General features: G+C 41.4%; 1 protein-coding gene across 1 annotated transcript in view; it reads left to right on the forward strand.

Annotated features, from left to right (window-relative positions):
- The window catches only part of LOC136877327 (esterase FE4-like), a 52,024-nt gene that overhangs the window by 10,209 nt on the left and 24,086 nt on the right, over nt 1-17,729 (forward strand). Inside the window, exons 2-5 of the mRNA XM_068228726.1 lie at nt 1,229-1,366; nt 4,154-4,307; nt 8,395-8,580; nt 14,205-14,404. Coding sequence (XP_068084827.1) covers nt 1,229-1,366; nt 4,154-4,307; nt 8,395-8,580; nt 14,205-14,404 — 678 coding nt within the window. The remainder of the gene's footprint in view (nt 1-1,228; nt 1,367-4,153; nt 4,308-8,394; nt 8,581-14,204; nt 14,405-17,729) is intronic.

Below are 17,729 nucleotides of genomic sequence, written 5' to 3' on the forward strand. Positions count from 1 at the left end.
CAATGTATTGTTATGAGTTTCAATAACATTAAGTTAACATGAGATCTAATAATTCACAAATTGGCCTGCTTGTAATAGATAGAATCGATCGCTGCAAATGTTGCAACTGGAGTTGCTCTTCTGTGCAATCACAATATTATGATCTTTCACGATGAGCTGCACAGCTTATTCTGAGTGCGAGAAGAAAGTGCTTTATGTTTGTCATCCTACCGAGCTCGATAGCTGCAGCCGCTTAAGTGCGGTCAGTATCCAGTATTCGGGAGATAGTAGGTTCGAACCCCACTGTCGGCAGCCCTGAAGATGGTTTTCTGTTGTTTCCCATTTTCACACCAGGCAAATGCTGGGGCTATGCCTTAATTAAGGCCACGGCCGCTTCCTTCCCACTCCTAGCCCCTTACTATCCCATCGTCGCCATAAGACATATCTGTGTCGGTGCAACGTAAAGCAACTTGCAAAAAAAAAAAAAAAAAAAAAAAAATTCGTCATCCTTTCCCTTGTACTCTGAGACTACTCTTCCAGTTCTTCATTCACTTGGTATTGCTCCTTCATGTAAACAGTAATCAAATAAGAATTCCGGATATGGCACTACATCCCAACCCATAACTTTTAATATATCCCCAGAAATCTTATCAACACCAGCTGCTTTCCCAGCTTTCAGCTTTAGTACTTTTTGATGCTTGTTGTTTAAAGGGGCCTAACATCTAAAGTCATCGGCCTTTTCGTACTTTTATGTAAATAGATAAATTTCTGTAATTCTCCAGTATTAGTTGCCTACTCTTTCTGCAGGTTATACTTATTTCTAACTACCTTTATATACTGCTGTCTGAATACTTATGCGTTCTGTAAGTGCTCATATATAAAGTGTTAATTAATGATCTATGGTATGTCCTTCCTGTAACCTGTTTCTGCCTTTAAACAAGAAGTATACATACATATATATATCCCTCCATTGCTCCATAAAATTCATATAGCTAGTAATTACCATTGCCATCCGAGCACAGTTTAACCAAGCATTCGAGTAGAACGGAATGAATTTAGAAGAGATTCTCAGTAATGAATTCCTTTCAAATTTGTGGGTATATTTTTTAGGTAGACAACGTTGAATTTTGAAGGACGTGTGTTCTCAAGGTCTTAGTATAACAAATTTGTCCCGAAAGACTGTATTGTACCCCTCCAGTAAATTCTAGTAAATCTAGTTCATTTTTATTTGTACCCATGTTCTTTACAGGCGCCTATCCCCGCAGAGCCGTGGAATGGGACCCTAGAAGCCCTATATGAAGGGAACATGTGCAAGCAGACAGACAGAGCGGGAACGGCGCCACTAGGGGATGAAGATTGCCTCTTCCTCAACGTCTATACGCCGGAGGTGAGCCAAAATACTGACTTACAAAGAAAATAACTACACAAATTTCTGACCCTATTGTAGGCAGATGAATGAATCTATGAAAAATGTACATTAAAATCCGGGCTCAATTTAACCAAGCATTTGAGTGGAACGGAATGAGGTCCAACCTTTCAAATTTGCGAGCTTTTTTTTTCTAGAAAACGTTAGATTTAGAACGGCGAGTGTTCTGAACGTTTCAGTATAGGAATTTTGTCCTGAATGACTATTTTTGTATCTTTCCACTAAATCGATTTTGGAGGTAGCTGCCTCAGTGTATCAGTGGTAGAATTAATTCATGATCCCAATTTTGCCTGGCAACATTTAACGAGTTTTAAATGGCGGGTAAAAAAATCGGCCCTCAGTGTTTAAAGACTTCTCTTGGCGCACTCAGTACTACTTTTCGAAGTTAGCTCAGTCATATGAACCATCCGGAAGTACTGATAAATAACAGCTGAGTCGAATCTCCCACGTCGGTGGATGCAGAGTGGGTTTCGGCCCTTGGGTTTCGTCCCTTAAGAGGCCAGGGCTTGCCCGTGGTCCAGCAGCTCTGTACTCTGACCGGCCAACCGAGCAGAGGAAAGTTGGCCACGGCTCTATCGTGGCTCTACGCCTCTGCATTCGGGAGACGGGTCTGGGGCACAGTGCCGGACTTCACTCCTGGCTCCACCCGTCGGCTGTCCTGAGAATGGTTTTCCGTGGTTTTCCATTCTTCTGCACTAAGGCGAATGCCGGGACAGTTCCTAGTACAGGCCATGGCCGACTACCCCCTCACCTTCTCCGCACATCTCCTTCACCGTAAAAAATTTTCTCCCGGCCTGAGAGACGGCGTCACCGTCTAAGAGGCCCGCCTCTCCCTTCAGGGGAGGAATGAAAACGTTTAGTAGTAGTAGTCGAATCTCCCTCGTTTCTGTGTGATGCAGGATAACCTGGGGCACTCGAGGGGATAGTTATATTTCTAACCGTTAGCACAGACCTGAAGAGGTCTGAAGTTCAGCCTCAGTGATTTATAACGTAGGAAATACACTCGAAAGTCAAATACAGCCTGTGTAACGAGTTGAGTTATCCTCTCTTACTAAACTAGTGGTAATAACAAAATTCATATTCATTCACTCAACAAGGTACGGCGACTAGTCTTAATGACACTACTCTGCAAATGTACGAAATTCACTTTCTGAAGAATTCTGAGTGCCTCCCTCATTTTCTGTATTCAAAAACAAACTTCTGAATCATCTGCATTCTATTTACTTTAAGTATGTAATATGATGATCTGATTGATGTATGGAACACTTATTTGTAATTTGAGTACATTCTTGTATTGCACTTCTTAGAGACATGCTCAACCATTTATGCAATAACTAACTAACTAACTAAATAAATAAATATTCATTCATTCATATCCTAAAGGCAAGGCCTTGTCACTGCAACCACATTTGTCTCTCATCTGCTGAGCGTTTCAGATCAACATATTTTTTTAAATTCTTACCCAGAACTTTTCCTTCCATCAGAGTCGTGAGGAATGTATTATGTCGAAGTGTGTGGCCAAGGAATTTGGTTTTCCTCTTTTCTACAGTGTTGATCAATTCCCTTGTTTTGTGTATTTCCTTAAGGACCCTATTGTTTGATTTTTTTCTCTGTCCAACTAATTTTCAGCATCCTCCTCCATATCCACATTTCCATTGCTTCCAGGCGTTTTATATCCTGTTTTGCTAGGACCCATGTTTCGCAACCATACAACAAAACACTCCACACAAACATTTTTGGCAAATTCTTTCCTAATTTTAATGTTAATGTTCCTGCTTGCCAAAAGCTGTTTCTTGTTACTGAAGGCTTGTTTAGCTAGAGCAATCCTCCTCCTGATTTCTGTGGTGCACCTGTTGTCCTAAGTGATAATGCTTCCCAAGTAGCAAAATTGACTTACTTGTTGTACTTTTTCATCGCCTACCTTAATGTTTATTGGTATTTCCTCAGTTGATTTCTTGAGAACTAATATTTTTGTTTTCGAGGTGTTCAGTTTCAATTTTGATTCTTGTAGTGTTGATGTTAAAACTCGTAGCATTTTACTTATTTCCCTCTCTGAATCTGCAATTAATGCAATGTCATCGGCAAACCTTATACAGTGGATTTGTTGTCCGTTAATTTTGATTCCTTTGGTTTTCTGCTTAAGTTTTGTTATGGCCTCCTCAATGAACATGTTGAACAAAAATGGAGATAGCGCACAACCTTGTCTCACTCCCCTTCTAATGGATGCTGTCTTAACATTACCATTGATTTCTATTGTTGTGCTTTGATTTTTGTACAGGAGTAAAATGAGTCTTCTGTCCCTCCAGTCCAGTCCTATATTCTTCATGTTCCTAAAAAAAAAAATGGAGCCTTCTGGTAATGAAGCAGGGCTTGAAGTTTCCAAAGTGACCTGTGAAATCGTTCAAATTATTAAGCTGGTTTATTTGAGTCAGCCGATGGTTTTGTATAAAAAGGCATTTTTGTTTGTAAATTATGATGTTGGTTTTTTTCAGCCAACAGGTTAGTTTTTCCTTAGGTATGTGGTGGCCTTTGTAGAAACCAGTTCACTTGCTTCCAAATTGAAATTTGTGATAGTTTCAGTTCACGCGTAAAATTTGTAGAAGTAGGGAATGACCTTGGAAAACATTTTACTTGCTTCGAAATCGAAGAACTGTGTTGCTTTATTTCTTAGGGTGGGTTTCTCTGAGGCAGGTGATGGTTGTTGTAGAAACTATTTCATTATTTCGAAACCGGCCTTTTTTGTTTCAGTTACCTGGGTCAGGTCCCCTGAGGCCCGTGATGGTGTGGATCCATGGAGGTGGTTACTTATTCGGATCTGGTAACAAAGACGGACAAGGTCCCCAGTTCCTCCTCAATGAAGGAGTAGTTTATGTGAGCATAAACTACCGTTTGGGTGTTTTCGGTAAGTAACTACCAGCTGCAGACATCGCAAAATCCAGTCAAGATTAGGAGACAGATTTTGTGAAACCTGTAGTAAAACTTCTCTTTCCGTATCTACATGCATCCATGGACTTTTAAAATAAAGAATATTAAAAAAAACATGGCAACGTTTATACAGACTAGCGGCGAATGTACGAAACAGGTCTCACTCTTTTGTAAAAGTGACAAATAAAGACATTTGGGCGCCCTGATGCACTCACACATTTTTGGAGAACAGACAAGGCGAAAGAAGACGTTAGGTCAGTTTATTATTAGTTTTCCTAAAGACCGCTGTTCAGCGCAGTAGTGGCCAACTAAATAACCGTTGTTCAGTCCAAAGGCCTGAAGATTACGAGGTCGCGCGTTATGAACGGGATGAAACTTCTCGACCGTTATTCTTTGCTTTCAAGTTTTGCCTGTCTGTTTGCCTGCATGTCAATATATCCGTCTGTCAGTCGCTCGGTTCAGATTCGATACACTCAAAACGTGTTAATCCCTTTTTTCACGAAACTTTCCATTATTTAAAGTAGACACACCTAGAATTTCCTGTTAGTCCGTTAAGTAGGAGCTGAGAAATAACTTGAACACTACCACCTCTCAGCCGAAGATGAGCAATCAGTGAGTTCACTGACTTATTTTCTTGGCTTCTGCTCGTTGGATCCCAAGCCATCTGAACTACCCTATTTTGATGATGAGGATGATGATTCTTGTTGTTTAAAGGGGCCTAAAACGGTAAGGTCATTGGCCCACTACCATATTCTAGCACCACACATGCTTTGAGTGGTACATCAATAGGTGGTACCAACAGTAGCGCTGTCCTTTTTTGCCGATTGTATTGTTATACGCCCCCTTTTAGCGATGGATTTTCTATGCTCCTACACACTTCTTTCTGAAAATATTCAACTCTTACCAACAAATGAACAGAAACCTTTCTAAACTTTACTAGAAAGCTGTTGAACGTATTTCAATACAGTTCCAAGCGGTCATCAGTTCTATAAAAGGCCACACAATTACTTTCCACGCACGCGAAGCCGCGAGCAAACGGCAGTGCTACTTAAATATTGCACGGATTTATTGAATCCTTTCGTAATATTCTTCAAGTTCAATTAAATTTCGCCGAGGTAAATGAAAATGAAATGGCGTATGGCTTTTAGTGCCGGCAGTGTCCGAGGACAAGTTCGGCTCGCCAGATGCAGGTCTTTAGATTTGACTCACGAAGGCGACCTGCGCGTCGTGATGAGGATGAAAATGATGATAAAGACGACACATACACCCAGCCCCCGTGTCAGCAAAATTAACCAATTATGGTTAAAATTCCCGACCCCGCCGGGAATCGAACCCGGGACTCCTGTGACCAAAGGCCAACGCGCTAACCATTTAGCCATGGAGCCGGACTTCGCCGAGGTGAGTGGCTCAGATGGTTGAGGCGCTGCTCTTCTGACTCCAACTTGGCAGGTTCGACCCTGGCTAAGTCCGGTGGTATTTGAAGGTGTTCAAGCACGTCAGCCTCGTGTAGATAAATTTACTGGCACGTAAAGGAACTCCTGTGGTACTAAATTCCAGCATCTCGGCGTCTACAAAAACCGTAAAAGGAGTTAGTGGGAAGTAAAAAGCTTTTTTTTTTCCTTTTTTCGGGAGTAACTATTCGGCACTTAAATTGCGAGTGTCGTGAAATTCTATTCAGACGTTTTTCAATAATGTTATAAAAATCAATCAATCAAACAAACAAACAAACAAACAAACAAACAAACAAACAAACAAACAAACGTATAGACAGGCAGACCAAAACTAACCTGATCCTTCTTTCAGCTTCTCGTTAGCTAATCCAAGATAAAATGGAAGTATAATAAAAATAATAATTTCGTGTGGCTATTTCTAGTCGAGTGCAGCCCTTGTAAGGCAGACCCTCCGATGAGGGTGGGCGGCATCTACCATGTGTAGGTAAGTGCGTGTAATTGTGGTGGAGGATAGTGTTATATGAGGTGTGTGAGTTGCAGGGATGTTGGGGACAATACAAACACCCAGCCCCTAGGCCATTAGAATTAACCAATGAAGGTTAAAATCCCCGACCCGGCCGGGAATCGAACCCGGGACTCTCTGAACCGAAGGCCAGTACGCTGACCATTCAGCCAACGAGTCGAACAATTGGAAGTAGGAGGTACAATATTTAATGTGTTCATGCAAAATTAAAATCATAATTTAATTTATCCGGATATGAATAAATGTCCGACTCCCTGGCTAAGTTCAGCGTAGTTAGGACCTTAGGTTCGATTCTCTGCTGGGCCGGGGATTTAAGCTGTGTGTGGTTAATTCCCTTTGATTGCTAATTGGGTGTCTGTGTTCGTCTCAATGCACGTTTCTTCATCTAAACACAATACGCCAAACTAGAAATCACCACAGAAATACCAAGAGTGGTTACAACATTCCACATTGGTTTGTTGTAATGAAGGCCATCCGACCGTTAAACTGGTCGCAGAAATTCTGCAAGATGGATACTTAGAGGCGATTAACATTCACACCTGGCTGCCACAGCTTGGCTGACAGCTATTATTACTAATATACAGGAGTGGATGATGTAAGTATTTAGTTCCTCTGTACGCCTTCGGATCGCACGCACATCCACTAAGAATGTAAACTCGTGCCCTCGTCCTGAGTTGAGCTGCATGCACCACTTTAACCACATACCAGCCCTCCTGCCAGTCTTAAATTTCTGGCGGTACCGGAAATCGAACCCGGGCTCTTGAGGACGACAGCTAATCGTACTAATAGTCACGCTACGGAGGTGGACGCATGGCCACTACTACGAAAGGAATGCAGAGGGTGCCAGCCTTAAATGAACATTCTACAGTACATTATTTTCTCTGATTCTGCGTGTATGCACACGGTGTACTTGCAAGGGAGGTTGATAGTTACCATTAGGAAGCTTTCAAAGCCAATACAATGTACTTGCACATTCAATGAACACCTTCAGCGTGATTTCAGTGTGCTACCAGTCTGCAAAACATTGTTTATGTACTTCTCTGTTGCTCTAAACTGCATTAAAGTGAATGATATTGTAATTCGTAAGTAAATGTTGTGCTGAGTAATTAGCAGCTTCAAATGCAACAATAGAAATAAATAACATGTTTTTATGGTCCGCCGCTGTGGTGTAGTGGTTAATGTGATTAGCTGCCACCCGCAGAAGCCCGGGTTAGATTCCTGCCTCTGCCACGAAATTTGAAAATTGATACTAGCGCTGAAACGAAGTCCACAGGGTCTCTGGAGGTCAACTCAGTAGAGGAGGGTTCGATTCCCGACTCAGCCATCCTCTAAGTGGTTTTCAGTGATTGTTTCCCACTTCTCCTCGACGCAAATGCCGGAATGGTAGGCCTACCTAACTTAAGGCCACGGCTGCTTCCTTCCTCCTTCCTTGTCTATTCTTTCGATCTTCCTATTCCCCCACAAGGCCGCTGTTAAGCATAGCACGTGAGGCCGCCTGGGCGAGGTACTGGTCCTCCTTTTCAGTTTTAACCCTCCGCCCCAAATGTCCAGGACACTACGGTAGAGGTGGGATCCTTGCTGAGTTCGAGGGTAAAACAACCCTGGAGGATGAACGTATTAAGGAAGAAAGATAACTTGTTTTTATGGTACAACGTTAAAAAGTTGTTTTGAGGACAGAAATAGTGTCACCCTGCTTATGTAACCAAGTATCTGTGAGTGATAAATTGAAGGACTGTTGGAAAATATCAAGAGACGTTTAATTTCACTATTATTGTGCACATTTCTTCCATGTTCCGGCAAGCCCGGAGGCCCAGGTTCGATTCATGGCTCTGCCACGGAGTGTGGGATGTAGGGAATATTCTCCCGTAAATTATATCACATATTTTCCGTAATTTCCACAATAATATTTATAGTGGTAACAAATTACCCCGCAGTGCATGTTTTTTAAATACCTTGATATTGCTAGGAAAGTCATTCGACCGTAAAACTGGTTTTAACCCACGTATAGTGCCGACTCCATGTAGTTGGGAAAAGGCCAGGCAGATGAGCAGGAGAAGACCATGTTGATATACTCCCTAAATTTCTTGCAGGTTTCCTGAGCACGGAAGATGAAGTTGCACCAGGCAATGCTGGATTGAAGGACCAAGTCCTAGCTTTACGTTGGGTACAGCAAAACATCGCAGCATTTGGTGGAGACCCAGACCAAGTGACTATCTTCGGAGAGAGCGCTGGTGGAACTTCAGTACAGTACCACTTGCTGTCACCCATGTCTAAAGGTAAGATACCACCACAGTTTATTCAATAGACTGCAGTTCCTTAATGCTATATCATGTTCTCCAAAACTAGTGTATCTTTCTGAATAAATTTCATCTTGAGAATTTTCGTCCACGGCAAAGTACAGGCAACAATAAAATGTGTACGATTATAAAAGGCAATGTCTTACAACAGTTCATGGCGAACCGGTTATTCATTTGATTCAGCTGAGCTATCCTTGCTTTTATGAAATTAAACAAATTTCGGCACTACGAAGCTCTTGGCTTAAGAAAACGGATACGACGTGCACTCTTGGGTCCCATTCTGTGGCTGTTTTGTTGGTCTTTGGACAGAGGGATTCCGGGCTCGATTCTTGGTTGGGTCGGAGATTTTAAATTTAATTATTTTAGGTATATTCCATTTATGGAAATTATGGGACTATAGATCGATATGGTTTACCGCAACTGGAATGTTTAATCCCTGTGGCTCGGAGAAAATGGCCTCCTCAACATTAGAGTTCATCTTCATAGACGCACGTGTCGTTAATGGGTGTCAATACGAAAATCCTGAATCAGGTTTGTCTGGAGGACAAGCGCCATAAGAAGAAGGAAGTGAAGAAGAATTCTAGGCCCAAAACTTGCAGACGGACAATACCGACTCAGAAGCAAACAGGAAATTAAAAAGTACACAACTATTCACCATGACATTAAAAAACGCAGGTTAAGATTTTATGGACATACTAGCTGTTACCCGCGGCTTCGCACGAGTGGATTTCGTAATTTGTTAAAAGTAATCGTTACTCGGTACTGTACTAAGACACTATCTGAACATCACCTAAAAATTGAGTTTCATTTACCCCAGAAACTCTTTGTATATCACGTTTGTGATATTGTCTTTTGGAGCTAAGATGACCATGCGACATAGAACTGTACCTGGGAGAAACAGTCTTCTCTCAAGTCGAAAACAACAAAAAACATGTTTCTTTATTTTTAAAAGAGATTACAAATACCTTTTTCCACGTCTGTAACATCTTCAGTTTTTGAGGTATAAGTATCCTCAGAAAAATAATTCAACCCCTTTATCTGTACTTCCGCCATCCTAACCCTACCTAAGTGTATTTCCGTAAACAAAACAAAAATACATGTTTCTTTACTTTTAAAGAATATTCCAAATAGGTACCAATTTTCACGTCTGTAACATGTTACTTTTTTATATATTGTGGATATAACGGTACTTATTTTAAAAATTCACCCGCTTTTTCAATTCGTTTCACCCCTTAAGTGGATTTTCTGAAAACAAGAAAATACTTGTTTCTTTATTTTTAAAGTAGATTCTAAGAAAAACTGTTTTCACGTCTGTAACCTCTTCAGTTTTTGAGATATAAGGGCCATCATAAAAGGAATTCCACTCCTTTAAATCATTTTCACCCTCCCCCAACCCCACCGCCCCACCTTAAGTGGACTTTCCGAAAATAATAATTACGCGTTTCTTTATTTGAAAAGGGGATTTAAAACACCAACTTTCACGTCTGTAACATCTTCAGTTTCTGACATCTAAGTATCCTCATTAACAGAATTCAACTCCTTTCCATATTTACCGAAAACAAAAGTACGTGTTTTTTTTTATTTTCAAAGGATATTTGAAATACCAATTTTCACGTCTGCAACATATTTAGTTTTCTTTTAGATATAATTATCCTCATAAAAATTATTTTTCAATTCATTCACCCTCTTAAGTGATTTTCCGAAAAAGGAATACATGTTTCTTTGTTTTCAAACGAGTTTCCAAATATCAATTTCCACGTCTGCAACATCTTCAGTTTTTTAGATATAACTGTCCTAATAAAAGGTATTTTCCCCCTTGTTTCACTCCCCTTAAGGGGATTTTTATTTTTAAAGGCGATTCTAAATACCAATTTTTACGTTTGTAAACTTTTAACTTTTGAAACAATTAACACCTCCCCACCTTTTCACCCCCTTAGGGACGGAATATCCAAAAATCCCCCCTTAGTGAGAACGTACATTCTAATAAAAATAAGTATCCCCAATATATCATTTCGTTCTCTCCAGTAATTTTGGCTCGGTGAAGATGAGTCAGTCAGTCAGTCAGTCAGTCAGTCAGTCAGTCAGTCAGTCAGTCAGTCAGTCAGTCAGGACATGTTATTTTATTATTATATTATTATTATTTTATTATATAGATTATCATTACATCTATAATTTTTTCACAGTTCATCTCAGCGACCCTGAAAACTATGAATCGACGCTAATATTGGTCTTTTTCGATAATCTAAAATCCTTGATTTAACGTTGCCATGGTTACGGCGGGTCACTTCTTCAGCCAATTCCTAGAGCCGGGGTACTGAGGTGCCAATATCTCTAAAACGGTCAGTTTTAGCGTTTTAAAACCTGGTTTTCGGGTCCCATAGGGACATACCGAGGTTTGTTCCTTGCATCGCAAGGCTTCAGATTAGCTTGTCTCTTCCTTGTACGACAGATTCGATATTTCGCCTATATTAGCCTATTGTGATGTGCAAATTGGCCTAAATCTAGAGAATGGTGAGGACTTAACATGTCAAACCACTTCCAGTACCCTCTCAGGAGTAATAAGAACAAAGTATGAAATATTCCACGAAATCAGTGCAATAGATTTTGAATCTATAGAAAACAAACATTCATTCTTATATACAAGAAGATTAAAAGAATGGACCCAAACAGACTTGAAAAAGAAATAGTTGAGTTCTATGAAACAGGAGTAAATCCCAAACAGACACACTGTAACGTATTGGCGAAAACAAAACCGATCCTAACAGGCAGGAATTACACCAGCAGATGCCCAAACCCAGGTAATGTTCAGATAAAAAATTCTCAAATGGCAAGCTGACCAAAGAGGGAAACTAGAACAACCTGGTCTAAAGGCAGACAGGAAGACCACAGTAAAAGAACAAAAGAAATATGAGAACAGAGGGAGGTAAAAGCGTAACCCTGAGTAGTTTACATAGTCCTAGTGGCTTATACAATTATAATAATATTAATAGTAATTATGATATCACTCTGAAATTATTGATGGTGGCAGTTTTTGTGGATTTAATGTTATTTAAAGGGTCCTTGGAGCTCTGAAAACACACAATTTCGACATATAAAAATTTTCATTCCATAAAGAAATATACATTTTTCCACTCGTATTTAAGTCTGGTAACGAAGTAACAAAGACCGAAATATTATCCTTACTCTGCGTAAAGTAGGACATCGCTGCATTTTACAGAGACCCAAACTAAGTGTTATTTTAAAGTATCCCAGCTTTCAGCCGTGAAGTTACCGGCGTTCAGTCCTAGTGTGGCACTGGACTCGTTAGTTGGATCGTCGCACCTTTCCAAGACGGTGGCGGCTATTGCACCGTTGAGACACTGCTACTGCTACGTACGACTACTATTAAAAGTGTTTTCATTCTGTACCCTGAAAGGGGCACGGCGGGCCTCTCTCAGACCAAGGAGATTTGAAGTGTGAAGGTGATGTATGGAGAAGGTGAGGGGGTTGGCGGCCGTGGCCTATACTAGGAACTGTCCGGTCATTCGCCTTATTACAGGCGTATGGAAAACTACGGAAATCTATTCTTAGGACAACCGACAGTGAGGACTAGACCCTCTCCGTCTCCCGAATGCGGAGCTGAGCCACGGTAGAGTCGTGGTCACCATTACAGCCAAAATATCCGCCGATGTTGAGACACCAATAAAAGCTCCCTTTCCAGAAAAATGTAATGAAATGAAATGAAATGGTGTATGGCTTTTAGTGTTGGTTAGTGGTGGTGGTGATTGTTGTTTTAAGTACAACTAGGCAAATGGAAAAAGGAAGGGATCCAAAACTTCGAAAAATGAAGGTGTCAGCCTAAAGAAGATAAGAGCCACGAAGGGCGTGAAAATGAAAAACTCTCTAGGCCTCGAAAACCTAATACCGCCGGGGTCGGAAAAGAATAAGTGATGACCAAGGGAGGTCGGATAGATGAGAGTGTCCGAGAATGAGTTCGGCTCGTCAGATGCAGGTCTTTTGATTTACCGTCCTTAGGCGACCTGCGCATCGTGATGACGATGAAATGATGATGAAGACGACACATGCCCAATTCCCGTGCCAGCGGAAATGACCAAATATGGTTAAAATTCCCGACCCTGCCGGGAGTCGGACCCGGGACCCCTGTAACCAATAATATAACAGAGAACTTTGTAAATTCGTGCTTATATGTGATGAACGACCATCCATTGTATTTCAGGACTATTTCGCGGAGCAATTGCTCAGAGTGGCTCAACATCCTTTGCTCGCGGCATTGCCAAGAAACCCAGGAAAAACGCTTTTCTCGTTGGCTAACCATTTACCAATGGAGCCGGACAACAATGCAATGGCAGTGCAGGAGTGAGAGATACTTACCTCCACATGTATAAATGCCTGCCTTTGGCTTTATAAAAAGTTCGCAAAGGGAATGTCAGTTTAATATCAGCGATTATGAATATGTTAAACATTGTCCGGAGTAAACTGAAATGAAATGAGCGGTATTTATTATTGATTTGAATTGCTGGGACTTATAGGAAGATTATATTTTACACGTTAAAACCCCAGGGATCGAGGGTTGGCGACCTTAGCTGTGTCCTGGCATTCCGTAAATTTATTCGTGACCGGATCCTTACTTTAAAATTTTCTATCGACCTCCCTTTGTCAACGATTGTTCTAGGGCGTCTTTCATTTTCACTCAATGTGTGGCCCTTGTCTTTCTTTGGTCGATTCCTTCATTTTTCGAACTGTCGGATCCCTTCCATTTTCCACTCTGATTAGTGTTAACAGAGGATGATTGACTACTGGCACTTCCTCTTAAACCAATAGTCACCAGCACCGTACACGTTGAATGGAACTAACTGTACAAACTGGTACCAAAAACAAAAAATCCCATGTGGCTACAGCCCTGGTGGGCCTTGACCTACCAAGCGACCGCTGCCCCCCAAAGCCCTACGGATTACGAAGTGACAAATTCTCACGGCCATTATTCTACACCGCGGCCGCTACTTCACCTTGAAATAGCTCTTCAGCTGTTCTCAGATAGATTGAAAAAACCTCGACTTGTCTTCCGATTCAGATAGACCGGGCGAGTTGACCGTGCGGTTAGGGGCGCGCAGCTGTGAGCTTGCATCCGGGAGATAGTGGGTTCGAATCCCACTGTCGGCAGCCCTGAAGATGGTATTCCGTGGTTTCCCAATTTCACACCAGGCAAATGCCGGGGCTGTACCCTAATTAAGGCCACGGCCGCTTCTTTCCCCATCCTAGACCATTCCTATCCCATCGTCGCCATAATACCTGTCTGTGTCGGTGCGACGTAAAGCCATTAGCAAGCGATTCAGGTAGAAGTCACTGAACTGGCCGGGAATCGAACTCGGGTCTCCCGATAAACTGACATTGGTGGTGGGGATATGTGGAGCAAATGGTGACATTGAAGAACAACAACTGGCATTTAAGGCAACCGATATAGAAGTTAATACAGCTGCAAATAATGAATTAAGTGGGCGCTTTTTTCACCCACAAAGTCTTACAGACTGCAAGTTAAATGATATAACACAGAACTTTGTAAATTCGTGCTTATATGTGATGAACGACCATCCATTGTATTTCAGGACTGTTTCGCGGCGCCATTGCTCAGAGCGGCTCAACATCCTGTGCTCGCGGCATTGCCAAGAAACCCAGGAAAAACGCTTTTCTCGTTGGCAAAGCGTTAGGATTCACTGGAGAGTCCAGCCAGGACTTGGTGGATTTCTTGCGCAACGTCAGCTCTGATCAACTGGTTTTCACTTCACTTACCACCATAAATGAAGAGGTGAGCTTTTAGTCTTTCTTATTATTTACTTCCCATTTGTTCTAATATCTTCTTAATTATGCCTCCACTGCAGACTGTTCGTTCTAGCGATTTCCAAGAGGTACGTCCATTACCTGTGTAGAAGCATAAGAGTAAAACTTATTCAGGAGATAGGCCTACTCATATATTATGCGTAGATCAGGAACGTACAGCATATCTATCAGGATTCACATTTCCCATTAGACGGTTGAAATCTGCACGAAACATCAGAGTAGTTTTTTACAATTGTTTAATGTTACAATATTCACCAAGGAGCTGCAGCACTCGATTAAAAAATCTAAGGAAGCAAATGGTTTCGGAATTCTTTAGAAAGTAACGCAGAGTAGCAATTTGTCATTTGATTAATACAGTTCTTGTGTAATAACAGTTAAAATTAACCTATGACAAAGGCAAAGAAATCGAGCAAAATTGACTATTATGACCCAAACCAAACACCATGGCGCAACAGCCCCGAAGGGACATGGCCTATCAGGCGACCGCTGCTCAGCTCGAAGGCCTGCAAATTATGAGGTGTCGTGAGGTCAGCACGACGAATCCTCTCGGTTGTTATACTTGGTTCCCTAGACCAAGGCCGCCATCTCACCGTCAGATAGCTCCTCAGTTGTAATCACGTAGGCTGAGTGGACATCGAACTAGCCCTCAGATACAGGTAAAATTTCCTGACTTGGCCGGAAATGGAATCCGGATTCTTCCAGGTAAGAGGTAGACACGCTACCCATACCCCGCGGCCCGGCCTATGACCCAGATCAGATAAATGTGAAGGTCGGAAATTTGTGTTAATTATGTTAATTTTTAAAAGTATTTCTCTGTAATTTGTCTTGTTTTCCAGCAAGGAAAATTATATAAATACATTTTTTAACAAAATTGGACAAACAAGTATGAATGAGGCAGACAGCATCAATGAAGTATGTAAGTCTACAGAATGTTCCATGCCCAGAGTTACTAGTAAAATATTTTACTAAGGTTCCTAAGGATCCGTAAGGCAGTAGGCCTACAACTGAATGTAGTTCTATTGAATACGTCGTGGATAAAATCGAAGGTTAGAACGCACGTAATTATATTAAAAAGCTGTCACTAGCTGGCGGAGTTGTGTTTTCCATACATGTGGGATAATTAAAAATATCTGATATTTCAGCTATAAGATTGCTGTGTTCACTATTTTACTAAATGGCATTTGTTTGCTAGTTGCTTTACGTCGCACCGACACAGATAGGTCTTACGGCGACGATGGGATACTAAAGGGCTAGGAGTGTGAAGGAAGCGGCCGTGGCCTTAATTAAGGTACAGCCACAGCATTTGCCTGGGGTGAAAATGGCTATTTTTTGCTAGTTGCTTTACGTCGCACCGACACAGATAGGTCTTATGGCGACGATGGGATAGGAAAGGCCTAGGAGTTGGAAGGAAGCGGCCGTGGCCTTAATTAAGGTACAGCCCCAGCATTTGCCTGGTGTGAAAATGGGAAACCACGGAAAACCATATTCAGTGCTGCCGACAGTGGGGCTCGAACCCACGATCTCCCGGATGCAAGCTCACAGCCGCGCGCCCCTACGCGCACGGCCAACTCGCCCGGTAATGGCATTAGTACCAGTGAATCAGAAGCAGTTTACATCAGGAAGGAAGTGCTTTGTTACTGATAGTCACTGAATTCCAAGAAGCTGCGTCTTTAAGAAGACTTGCGAAAGGGAACTCCAAAAGCTCTCAACCAGGGAGCGTGGGTCGACGACCACGGGACTCATTAATGAGTCTGGCATTGTTTCCACTTACATGTGTCGGTAAAGGACCTTTCGACTTCCCGTACAACTTCAGCTCTAAAAAACTTCTTCAAATCATTTTTCACCGTGAACAAAGAGGTAAGCTTTCCATCTTTCTTATTCTTCCATTCCATGTTTCTTAATCCTTCTTCATTTAATTTGATCTCAAATTTATTATTATTATTATTATTGTTATTATTATTATTATTATTATTATTATTATTATTATTATTATTATTATTATTATTATTATTATTGTACCGGGCGGTACACTCCTAGCCGCACTTTTAAATCTTGCGCCAATAAATCCTCCTCTACAGGGGAAACTTTGAACTGAAAAAACTGGACCAACTCATACATTTTCTCAGAAGATGTTACTACAGTCATTTTTTTATATAGTGAAGTTTCCTGAACTGCGTACATTTCTACTTGTTTTGTTTTCCGTTCTGCAAGAACTGTGGACATTCTCTCATAGATGTCTCTGCTAAAAACTATGATCATGCACTCTGGTGCGAAGTTAAGGAACTTTTTTGAAGAAATTTTGTATGCCTAAGTTTGTTCTTTACTAAATTTCGTTCATTCATTTTTGGGTCGGCAATATTTATCCTGTGCTTCCGCCTGTTTTGATTTTAACCAATCAAGAATGTCTGTAATTAATTTCCTACCAATCACAGATTTCTTCTTCGATTTGGTGTGTAACTTTAAGCGACCCAATAAAATTAAGTGGGTGTAGCTGTTTTATTCATGAAAGGTCTCGAACTTTCCCTAGGGTATAAAAATTGCTGATTTTCACGTCTCCTGGCCACTTGATCAACATCTAACCTAGTGTGTAGACGTGTAGCAGGAGGCTGGAGGTGCGTCTTTCACCAGGCAGCAGGTCTTCAGTAAGGTAATGGCCGTTTAACATCTTTATTTCCTGCTAGCTCAGCAGTTTGACCGCGGGAAAGGTCCGAAACCTTTACTATGTAACCCATCTTTCAAACATGTAATTTTCTGCCGTTTCATGTAAAAACTTCATAAAATCTGTAAGTGTAATTCGGGGATAAAGAGTGATTTACCCTCTCGAGCTCCCCTTCATTTTGGTTTGAGGTGCCTACGTTTTGGTAACTGATTCTCTTCCTTAATGTTTTAACTTTCTTTCTTATACGGGTCACATCCATAGTTTGGGAATAGCCCCTGTCTCATCGGCCTAGTGCCTTTTAGGTTTTAAGAAGTTACAAGTAAGAGTGCAAATTCACGCCTCCAGTCCTTTTGTACTTCGGGCCATTTACTTAACCTGTTCCTTTTCTGCTAAGGCCCAGTAGGTTGGGTACAAGATACCCCCGTTTCACTTTGTAAGTTGTGCCTTGATGGCAATTAATTTAAAGTCTGGTATGGCCTTTAATAGGCTTGAAAAATTTAGAGCGGGTCAGCTCTTTCATGCGTTGTGGAAGTACCTCTAGGAGACTTGACATTGTTAATTACGGAGCTGGTGCTTCTGGTACCAGGGGATTTCTGCCCCTTTGTAAATTTATGCTCCTCTGTAAATTATGATC

Source organism: Anabrus simplex, chromosome 7 (genome assembly GCF_040414725.1).
Source record: "Anabrus simplex isolate iqAnaSimp1 chromosome 7, ASM4041472v1, whole genome shotgun sequence".
NCBI classification, from domain to species: Eukaryota; Metazoa; Arthropoda; class Insecta; order Orthoptera; family Tettigoniidae; genus Anabrus; species Anabrus simplex.